This window comes from Mercenaria mercenaria, chromosome 11 (assembly GCF_021730395.1).
Source record: "Mercenaria mercenaria strain notata chromosome 11, MADL_Memer_1, whole genome shotgun sequence".
NCBI classification, from domain to species: Eukaryota; Metazoa; Mollusca; class Bivalvia; order Venerida; family Veneridae; genus Mercenaria; species Mercenaria mercenaria.
This window is the reverse complement of record NC_069371.1, coordinates 65,412,903-65,425,446: the sequence shown is the minus strand read 5'-3', so window position 1 is coordinate 65,425,446 and position 12,544 is coordinate 65,412,903. Positions and strand designations below refer to the sequence as shown.

At 33.6% G+C, this 12,544-nt stretch overlaps 1 protein-coding gene across 1 annotated transcript; it reads right to left on the bottom strand.

Annotated features, from left to right (window-relative positions):
* Positions 1–11,673: 11,673 nt before the first annotated feature.
* Positions 11,674–12,219, bottom strand: LOC123531060 (uncharacterized). The gene has a single exon (XM_045311843.1). It carries the CDS (start codon positions 12,217–12,219, stop codon positions 11,674–11,676), a length of 546 nt encoding a protein of 181 aa, XP_045167778.1.
* Between the last annotated feature and the right edge of the window lie 325 nt (positions 12,220–12,544).

Here is a 12,544-nt window from a genome sequence, read left to right as displayed (position 1 = left end):
AGAATACTATATATTACAACTACAGAGTCATTTCAGCTTACCATCTTATTTTAAAATTTCTACTTAAACTAAAATTACTTCTCAAAGGTTCTAAAAAAAACAAAGTTCACAGTGAACACCAGATTTGTCAAAATTATCTGCACCTAAGTTGTAAAATATAAAATCAAAATACTATATATTACAACTACAGAGTCATTTCAGCTTACCATCTTATTTTAAAATTTCTTCTAAAACTTAACATTACTTGTTAAAAGCTCTAAAAACAAAGTTCATCAGTGAACACTGAATTTATAAAATTTATCTCCTGAACAATTTTAAGCATCTAAGTTGAAGTATTTGGAAGCAGGCTTTGGCAGAAAGTTTTACTATATCAGAATTCTGAAGTATAAAGCAAAGTTTCTCTCTATCAGACAACATCTCAAAAGTGTTACAAACGTTTCGTATTTCTACACACAAATCCTCACGGATTTCATTGTATACCGGACAGTGCAGAAGGACATGGATCTCGTCCTCAACACACAAATTACAATTAAAACATGTTCTACTATTAACATCCAGATTTTCAAACCGACCGGTTTCAAGACGGATTGGTGCCACACCACACCTAAATTTTGACAAAGCACTTCTATGATGAAATGGTAAATTATATTGCAAATATTTTTCAACACCAGGTTCCTCTTTAAACAGTCTATAAGTTCTTAGTTTGTTACCACCACTACTTCTATTTGAGACATTCCTATTCAATAACATTTTCCATTTATCAAGTTCAATTGATACTAGTTTACTTTCTACCATGTCAACAACATTCTTTGCACTTAAAACTTGTGTGTTATTAACATCTACATCAATGCTATTAAACATTTTACATATTCGGAAATACTGGTTTTTACACCTGGAAGAAGCACTCCGTCTGGCCCAATCAAAGATCTTTTGGTTAAGCCTTCCATTATCCATATTTGACATTCTACAAAGCTGTCGTACAACCGACCCCCATTGCCGTACTATGGATGGTTTCCACCCCATTTCTCCAATTACCGCCACATTTGGGGTATATTTTCCGACCCCTAAGAAGTACCGCATTGCTCGATTCTGAATAGCGTTTATACAAGAGAAGGACTGGTCACCCCAAATAGAAGCACCATAGTTTAAAATAGGCCAAACCGTGCTGTCGTACAGCTTCGAGAATGTCGTGTATTAAAAACCTCCTACCTGTTTACTCTTTGATATGAGCAGACCAAGTGCTCTTCCAGCAGACAGTGCTACTGACTTTGCCATTTCAGCATAATCCATAAACTCATTCAATATTAGACCCAAGTATCTATAACTATGAACAATATCAATATTTTGGTTACATATTTTAAAGCTAAAAGATGTCAGATTTGTACTTTTAGTTCTAAAATGTATAACTTTTGACTTATCACAATTTACAGACACAGCATTTGTATCACACCATATACTAAGACTATCAAGTAAAATTTGCAGGTCTTCTGCCGTTTCAGCCAGTAGGACAACATCGTCCGCGTATAACATTATGCATACAATTTCATTATCTATCTTTATACCAACATTTAGCTCTTTCAAATAATCTACCAGATCATTGATGTACATGTTAAATAAAATAGGTGATAACGAACAGTCCTGTTTCAAGCCACAGTTTACATTGAACCATGATGTATCAAAACCATTCACTCTAATACAACATTTTACATCTTTATAAAGAGAATGTACTGCTTGAAGTAGTCTACCCTTCAGACCTGATTTCTGTAACTTATCCCACAGTTTGCTTCGATTAATAAAATCATATGCTTTTCGGAAATCTATGAATGCTGCAAACGTACACTGTTTTTTAAGTTTTCTTGTCTCTATGATATTAGTAATCGAAGAAACATGGTCTATGGTACTCCTACCCTTGACAAACCCATTCTGCTCATCATTTATGATGTTATTTTCTTCACACCATTTGTAAATTCTTTCATTTAGTACACTGGCATATAACTTATACATGACTGGGGCCAGGGTAATGCCTCTGTAAGAAAGCGGGTCACGAGGATCTGCTGTAGAACTTTTTGGAACAGGTGTTATGACCCCTTTTGACCAATCAGACGGAACCATTCCATTGGTAAAACAGTGATTGAAGAGGTCTATCAACATTACCAAGGCTGTTTCATTTTTCAGTAAATCCACAGGAATATCATCGAACCCAGGTGCTTTACCATATTTTGCCTTTCTCAAGACATACAACACTTCCTCATGAGTAATAATACAATCAAACACTTCCTCAGAGGCATCACCTAGCTCCAGACATGTACTTACCGGTCTACCCGCTATGTAGATGGATACACCAATCTTATTTTTCGAATAGGTGGAGAAAAAATAGAACATAAATTTTATATGGTTTCAAATATGAATAGAAAAGCAATACTTGGAAGGGACTTTCTCATTCAGAACAAATGCAGAATTTATTTTGATCTTTTATCAATGAGAGTTAAAAATAGCTATGTCACGTTACAAGAAGATGTACATATTGCTTCAGTAGTTAGATTGCAAAAAGATACTGTAATTAAACCTCAGGCAGTGCATATTTGTACAGGACAATTAAGGAAAGACTCTAAACTAAAGAATTTTAAAACATATGAATTAAAAAGTGTTGAAGATGGTTATCTTAGTACAGAACCTGGTTTAATGGTAGCTAATTCAGTCATAAAGTTACGAAAACATCGTAGGTTTCCTGTTATGTTAGTAAATTCTACAAATAGAACAATTAAACTAAGAAAAGGATGTGCTGTCGCAACTGTTGAACAAATTGATGATAAATGTATAGCTTCTGTGTCTGATGTCAATAAATTATCAAACAATAAGGGTGAACAATCAAGTATAAATGCAAAAGAAATAATAGCACCAAAAGAACACTTTCAGTATGTAGAAAAATTAGTTCAAACAAATAGGGACGTTTTTGCGAATAATGACTCAGAATTGTCACAGACAGATACGTTTACAATGAAAATTCCTACTGTAGAACATGAACCGATAAAACAGCGACCATATAGAGTGCCATTAAATGATAGAAAAGTTATGAGTGATGCTATAGATGAAATGCTCAAGGCTAACGTAATAAGACCTTCGTAAAGCCCTTATGCAAGTTCTGTTGTACTGGTTAAAAAGAAAAACGACAATAGTCTTCGTTTCTGTGTCGATTTTAGGTGTTTAAATTCCCTGGTGAGACCCACAGCATACCCTCTACCTCATATCGATGATATATTGGCTCTTTTAAGTGAATCAAAATACTTTACTACCCTAGACTGTCGCTCAGGATTTTGGCAAATACCGATTGATGAAAAAGATAAAGAAAAAACTGCATTTACTACATTCAGGGGTCTATTCGAATTTAACGTTATGTGCTTCGGATTAGTTAATGCCCCTGGGGTGTTCCAGGAATTAATGTCTAAAGTCTTAGAGGGATTAGATTTTGCTGTGGCATATTTAGATGACTGTCTTATATTCAGTAGAACATTAGAAGAACATAAACGCCACTTAGACATTATTTTCCGAAGGTTAAGAGAGCATAAACTTAAACTTAAGTTGAAAAAGTGTCAATTCATGCAGCCTAAAACCGAATACTTAGGTTTTGTCATAGATGAAGATGACATCAGACCAAATCCTGATAAAGTTTAAGCTATTAGGTCACTTCCGGTTCCAAAAAATGTGTGTGAAGTTCGAAAAATAATCGGGGCTTCCTCGTTTTATCGACGGTTCATCCCCTCATTTTCAGAAATAGCAGAACCTCTTATAAACCTTACAAGGAAAAAGTCATCATTTATTTGGACAGAAGAATGTCAGAAAAGTTTTGAGAAAATTAAAGAACAATTAACAGCTATTCCTTTCTTATCCTACCCAGATCCAAACAAGCCGTATACATTGTATACCGATGCCAACGATAGTCATGTGGCAGCGTGCTTAACTCAAGCGTGTAATTCACCAGAATCAGATGAAAATAAAGAAAGACCTATATATTTTCTGTCTCATAAACTAAGTGAAACACAAAAGAAATACAGCACTATTGAGAAAGAGGCATATGCCATCTTTTATTCTTTGCAACGTCTAGATTTCTTTTTACACAATGCTGAATTTACAATCAAATGCGACCATTCTCCGCTTCAGTATTTATTAAAAAGTAAAATGCAAAACAAGAAAATTCAGTTATGGGCATTGTCTATTAGTGGTTACAACTGTAAGATAGAATATCTTCCAGGAAAGGCAAATGTTATTGCTGATTTCTTTTCACGACCACCAGAATCTGAAAATAAACAAACAGAAAGTAAGCAAGAAATTGAACCAGATATAAAAGACAATACCTACAAAATTTCTGACAAAAATACAGTGAAAAGCATAAATGTTATAAACTCTAACAACTTAAACCCGAAAGAAGTAGCTAACAAAGAATATCAAAAACAAGATTCTTTAGTTGAAACTGTCCCAACCTTTGCAGATTTAGATACTAGTATGAGATTAGAACAAGATAAAGATCCTGCAATTGTTCAGATGAAAATGCAACTTAAGCATGGTGACCCAAATAAGGCTGAATTCAAGAAGTATTTAGAAGTAGACAATGTTCTATACTATATTTCAAACCCAGATGAAGAACCAGTTATGAGACTGTATGTTCCTAGTCATTTGAAATCATTAGTTATAACAGAATATCACAACAATGGTCACCCTGGTACACAACGTATGTTTGCAACTATAAAAACAAAGTACTACTGGCCAAATATGTTTAAAGAACTTCGTAAATATGTAACAACTTGTGTTGACTTCCAGTCTAGAAATTTGACAAAGGTTAAAGCGCCCTTAAGAGAAACAAATATTGCACCATTTCCATTTGCTATTGTTTCAATAGACATATGTGGTCCTTATGAGAAAACACTTAGTGGCAATCGTTACATCATTTGTTTTGTTGACATGTTCAGTAGTTTTCCAGAAGCTTTCGCAGCTCCTGATAAATGTACAAATACAGTAACAGATTTACTTTTGAATGAGATATATCCTAGATATGGATGTCCTCTCCAGATAATTCATGACCGAGGGTCAGAATTGACGAGTTCTGCCTTTAGGGAGGTCCTGAAAGAGTTAAATATTGACAATGTATCATGTACAGCATACCACCCTGAAAGTAATGCAAAGCAAGAACGAATGCACAGAGTTCTGCATGATATTTTAGCAAAAAGAGTTCAAGGTAATACACGTGAATGGGATCTTCATCCTAATATGTCTTTAGCAGGCATACGTCACAATGTTTCTTCAAGTTCAAAGTTCACACCTTTCTATTTAGTATACAACAGAGACCCGATTTTACCTATAGATAATTTGCTAAAGCCTAGAGCTAAATACCATGGCGAAGAGTTTCACAAGATAGTTCTTTAAGAACAAATTCAAGTTTCCTTACAGCTTATAGACATTTAAAACGCTCAAAACGAAACTATAAGGCACAAGTAGACAAAAAAGCAAAAGACATTAAGTTCGAAATAAATGATCCTGTCTATTATAAGAACTATCAAAGAAAAAACGAGCTTGAAGATCGCTGGAAATCGCATTACAGAATTCTTGAACAAAAAGGTCCAGTTACATACCTTATTAAGAACCAGCTTGACAACTCAGTTGTCCAAGTACATGCAGATCAGATTAGGCTTGCTGACATTGCTGAATGGCCCGAACGCAAAGCTGTTAAAGGTTATCCAAGACGAAGGGTAAATTATGTAATACCTCCAGATGATTCTAGCTCAAGCTTTAATGATGAATCTGATGTTTCTGATACTGAAATATCAAATAAAATCAGAAAAGTTAAAATGCCTGAAAGCACTAATAGAGTCCGTCAAGAACGCGAAAATTCTTCCTCAGAAGATAACATTCCTTTAGCTCAGTTAAGAAAACATTTAAGAGAACAGAGTAGGGAACAAAATGACTCAGAAACTGAACAAAAAGCAAGCAATACTGGCGAAAGTTCAGCTAGTATGGGTAACAATACAGAAGAAAGCAATTACCTTGATAATGAATCCCGTATGGAATCAGGTGCTTCGCATTCTGATCAGTCCATAGAGACAGATGACATGGATACACAGTCCTTGTCAAACGAGTCTGAAAATAATCAAAGTAACATGGTTATTGAAAATGTTACAAGACACACAAAGACACCTAATCTTGTTATGAAACATGATACTAATGACAAACAAAAATATCTGCAAATGATATTAAGTCACATGGCTGAGAATGAAAAAGCAAAAATATGATGTTAAGTCAAATGGCTAAGAATGAAAAAAGCAAAAATGACATGATGCAAGGTCTGCTAAAGACATTGTTTTAGACATTAACTGTTACACAATTGTTTCAGGGCTTAAACGAAGGTCCTATCTTAGAGAATACTTTGCTAATTTATAGCATAACATGATACACAAGAGATTGGTAGGAAAAGTAGCGCTATATGATGACGTTAATAAATCCAAATGACTTCACCAAGGTGTATATTCATATACACTGTATTGTTTTTGTAAATATCTTCAATTAAAGTTATTGTTCATACATTTATTATTATAATTGTTCGGTGTTGGTTAAGTTCCTAATGCACAAAGTTATAATTTCTGCATAGTAAAAGGCTAGTAGAAAATACAAGATACAACCACAAAGTAACATTTTTTTCTTTAATTCTGTTTAGAACAGAATACCTATGCTGTTATTCACATTTGTAATTATTGTTATCAGAATATTTTAATGTCAAATCATTTAGTGTTCTGAGACATGTGAGAACAATTATATCGTGAGGTTCACTAGTTTAAGCATACTTTAGTATTGTAAGACGCATGAAAATAGTCATAATGTGAGATTTACAATAATGGTTATTGATTAATGTTTACAATAAAGTAAAAAGAATTGCCTGGCTAACATTTTAATGTATATCTTGTGTTTTGTTTCTGCAATTTAATGTCGGCTGCAGTCTGTAGAGTATTAAAACCGGTGTCACGATAAGTTTCTCCACGCACCTGTTTACATTTACTGGTGTCATGATAGATTTCTCCACGCACCTGTTCCAGAAACCGGTGTCATGATAGATTTCTCCACGCACCTGTTCCAGAAACCGGTGTCATGAAAGGTTTACACACGCACCTGTTACAAAATCCGGTGTCATGGTAAATATCTCCTAGCACCTGTTTAAACGTATTTCTGAAGATTTTAGTTTAGATTAAGAAAAAAGAAAGTTATATTCAACCCATTTGAAGTTTCTATACGAGATGTATGTTTTATTAAAAGCACATACGCTTTGCCAGTATCTAATGATATTTGATTTTTTTACACGTAAATTTTCTTAATAGTAAAATGCAGATACGACTAAAAATTAGAGGCATAACAACAATTTGATAATCTATCATAGAATAAGCCGAATAAGTAAGGCTTACAATACGTAATTACTTTTATTGCATATATGATTTTGTTGATATAGATTTAGTGTTCTCAGACCTTTTTTGTGAGAACAAGCATATTATTTTACTAGCCATTTAGCTAAAGCACATTTACCGCGATAAATTTCCACAAAATGAATAAATTGCTGTAATCGTATTAATTCTATTTTTTGTATCAAATATACATGTTTCAAAGTTCATATCCTTAAAGTATTCATTTTAAAGTTATATTGTTCTATCTTTAAATAAAGTAAACATGGTAACAAAAGCTGTGAAATAAAAAGAAAAATGCGGTAACCAGTACAAAAGTGTAATTCGTTTAACTATGTATCAAATTCACTTGCCCGAACAATTTTGGCGAAATAATTCATAAGTCTAAGTCTGTTTGCATATGCAAATTTAATATTAGAGTATTTTTATTTAAAACAATTTATATCAGTTAAAAGATAAATATATAAAGTACTTACCTTGTAATAACTTGAATACGTGTAATCATTCCTCCTGTCCATTGTTATATCCTTTTATTATAATTATCTGAGTGCTCGTATTACGGTGGAACTTTAATTAAATTTCAAGCAAAATTTCTAAAACACGTCTGCACACAATACAAGCAAGAAGTACAATGCCAGTTAGCTAACAGTTCCTGCCACAAATACAAAAAGGGACTGACAAATTCACGGTTGAACGCACGATATTGACCAATGAGAAACTGCGTAACAATACCAGCCCTCAAGGACTTATTATCAGTCAACTTTATCAGCAACTTCCTGGTGGAACGCCAAAGTGATAAAAGATAAGATCATGAATAATACAACAATCAACGAAAAATAACCTCGAGCTATAATGATATATCAGTCTTTCTCTCCATCTACAATTAAAGAAACTTTGTTAAGACAGAATTTATGAAAAATGTTAAAATGGAAAAAAAAGAAATAATCTGAAATTCTGTGTAGAAAACAACAAAGAAACAAGACAAACAATAAACATTTTAGCAACAGATATATTTACACGATGTCAGTTTCTCGTCAGTGTATTATACTTTTAATTACCCATGCAATTCTTATTGAAAATACCCGACACAGTTTGCAAATAAATTGATTATGAAGACTATTTTATCAAGATGATATGAAGACTATATTTTGACCTAGCTGAAAACTGTAAAGAATTAACATTTTAAAACTAACTGGAAGTATTTTAGACAGTTTTAGTGATTAGCAAATTCAGGATCCCACAGCCATCTACTACTCCGCAACGAGATGTATGCATATAGAATTCAGCAACAGCAGAGAATTGTTACGGAACTATGGGACGCCAATGTGAACAACATGAAACAGCAGACTTGGTACCACTTGCGGACAATTGATGTTTATACTCTGCAGAGAATTAGCTGATGTTGGAGGCAGATTTGTTTAAAACTTGTATCATTTATTGTTTATTTCATTTGAATATTTAAAAGAAAGAAAGGAAATTTATACAAAAATTGTTTTCAGTGCATACAAATGTATTTATAAAATGTTTACTCTAGATATAAGTCTTTCAGAATTTATACTTTTGAAAGAATATTCTGTATTTTTTAAATAAATAGATATCCGACTCGGCGTATACACTTGTAGCATGAACGCAATTAAAAAGAAAATACATGTTCAAGGCATATAAATACCTTGATCTTTAACCTGTACTTTATACATGTGAGCGTATTTAATTTTCAAATATTAGCATGTTTACGGCTGTTGATACCAATAAACATGTACATGTAGTATTTAAAAACCAGATATGTAATTTTGCTTTCTAATTTCAGAACCAGTTATGTTTTATATGTATGGCAAGCTCTGATAGATGCATCAGAAAGACGGAATTTCCACTAAACATACGAAAAACGAAACAAACAGACGCTTATCTGACAAACGTGATACTGTACAGTTATAGATATTATATCTGTATTCTGTTATATACATGTAATCGTGAAAATATAGACAGATGTGACTTTTGCAAATGAAATACTGTTTAATTTCAATGTTTAATGTAATATTGTAAAACTACAGACGAATGTTTTAAAAATATATATATATAATGCCTTTTTTTGTATGAAAGAAATCATCACGTTTTAGGAAATTCCTCCATTATATTTGTATTATGCTTGCACTAACTATTCTGATGCTAAATACTGAGAAAATTGTATCTGTCTGTAATATTATGTACTTTAAATTGTCTTTTAATATGTATGTGTAAAATTACCCAACTGTTTAAGTCGTGCATTCAAAAGCTAATTACGTTTACTAAAATTATGCCTGGCGAACCCTCGGCAACATTAGTCTTTTTTTTATTATTTTTTTGTGGAAGAAATGAAGGGATTTGTAATGTAACAGGTTTGAAAGGTTCGGAATATTGTATATTATATAAATCATTGTTTAATATGTTACGGAGAAAGATGATAAACTGTAAAACTTGAATCTAAATAGAAAATATTTTAAGTTTGCTGAATTATCAAACCTGTCACAAAACATGTAGCCCAAGGGTTAAACAGGTATACTTAGTTGTTTATACTATTTACTTCCGGGATCAAAGTTAGATATGTTTAAGGAAAAAGGCATGACGAATTGCGTAATTTTACATAGTGGCTAGACTGCTTAATTAAATATATATGTTGAAATCTAACTATCTAGTTAGATTTAGAGTTGGAGAGAAAGATAGGTTAGAAATGCTAGATTGATAAGGTCACCTTTACTTGATAATATCTAGCTGAAAATGTTATGTTTGAATATTAAAGACTGTTGCTATGTTAAATAAAACTGGTTAAAAGGTTATGTTTGTTAAGGTTATGTTTGTTGTATTAAATGGCCACGCTACGTTACAACAAGTTTCAAGTTGAACTCGTTCTTTCTGAGGCTCAGAACTTGGAAGTCGGATTCATCCATATGGACAGCACTGATGTTGTTCCTGACCGATGTCATGATGCCTCCTTTTCGTCTGCTAATTCTGTCACAGCGAAACCTCTGACTTTGAAGGATTTCTCTGGTTGTAGGTGAGTTTCCTGAATACAACAGACATTGATGTCTTTCTCATGGAGGATATGTTCAAGTTCAGCTTTCTTGTTGAAGGCACCCTCTGCATTCCAATGCATCGACCTGAAAGGACATGGAGCAAGTCACGTGGCAGGCTTTTCATCCTGTACAGAATTTTTTCATTCGTAGATGTGTGATACACTAATACTTAATATTTAAATGATAAAATATTATATCAATGTATATATTCTTTTGTGGTTTTTTTTTTCAAATAAGAAAAAAACTTGGGTCACGTGACATGTTTCGACCATTTTCGTCACAGGCTTAACCTGCGTGGGAGCCATCTGGTCTAGTCACGTAATGGCGGACAGGTTTTTGAACACTAATTTTTCACTTGGCATGGCCACAGAGGTCTTAATTAAAGCTGTTTTCTGTTTAAATTTCATTGTGGATGTAGTTTTAAAAAAATGGGAGAGGGTGTTGTATTTGGTGAAGTGAAACTCAATTTTAGTATGAGCAGTATTTCCAGGTCACAGCAGTGTGATTTTGATTTGATTTTAAAGTAAGCAAATGTGACAAGAGAAATCTCTCTTAGAAGATACATGACCCCAAATTTTCTCTTCATTTTCATATCAGTTTTATCATAACTCTTTAAAATGAGATAGGATTTGATCTCTGAAATGGGTTTAGCTATATATTTCTATAATTTTCGCCTTTCATGTGGTACATTTGACTTAGATACAAGAATTTTATAATTTGGTGGTGGTGTAGGATTACCACGATTATCGGAGATTTGTGGAAATATGTTTTTTCTTAATATTAAATTGTAAAAACAGGTTGATGTGTATGACGTCATCAATAACTGCGTACATAACATGTAAACAAATAATCAGCTGTTCAGTGAGATGATAACCTTTGATAGAGATATGTAAAGTGTGTTGAGTAAATGGAAACGTGTTTACATTACTTCTGTTAGGATTCTGGTTAGGAAAGTGTGGTTCGTTTGCATAAACTATAGATATTAGTATTAGATTTTTTAGAATAAAATTTAATATATTTTGAATCCCTTCCCGTCACAGATACCACTACCTTAAAATAAGACAAGGCACTAGTCTGGTTACTGGTTCATATGTGTGATATAATCAATACAAGGCATATTCAGTGGAAATGTCATTTATTTTATATGACAGAATATAGAAAATATACACCGGACATATGTCTGCATATCAACAACACACATAGGTGGGGTCCAATTTCCATGCCGACACCCTAATAATACAGTCCCGGATGCTCCTCAAATATTTTGGATACCCAACTGACTTGGATAAATGGATGCCGTCAGACTCAAAAATATCCCCAGATGGATTCCATAAACCACACCGGTGTTTCCATAAAACAATTGGCAGACCTGTCGTTTTAATGGCTGCCTCAATTGCAATGTTTGCATCAATGACACGGTCATTATACCCACTGAAAGGTTCAGCGTCCCTCCGAATAATTTGACATACAGCCACTTTTTTAACGTCAAGACCTTGTATCAAATATGCTGCAAAACTTGTCAAGTTAATTGCAAATTGATTTACTGACAAATGAGGAATAGATATATCGTTCGAGCCAATGTCAATAATGACTAGGTCCCTCCCTGCAAGGAAACTATCCTGCGAGTGCAACTGAATGCGGCGCCGTAAAGAAAGGCCACCGATTCCCTTGCACCATATAGAATATTTATCATCAAGACCTAAATTATGCGGCATCATGCCTTTGTCAATCATTTTTTCGAGCCGTGCTACGAAACTGTGGCCAAAAATTGCCACTGATAGGGCCATATCGTGTTCTTTGTTCTCCGACTTCCTTTGTTTACACACAGAAGTACCTGAATACACCGCCTCCTCGCAAGAATGGACCCAGTCACCAGTGCCAAGTCAAACCGTTACCCTTTAATGAAACAAATACTCAGCTTCTTTATGTATCCTGACGATAACTGTCTCAAAAAACACAAATTCTTGTTCAAAATTAAATAGCTGCGGCAATGTTTCCGTTATCAGCAGTGGGCGATCACATGACGCACCCACGCTAATTATGAATACCAACGAATCG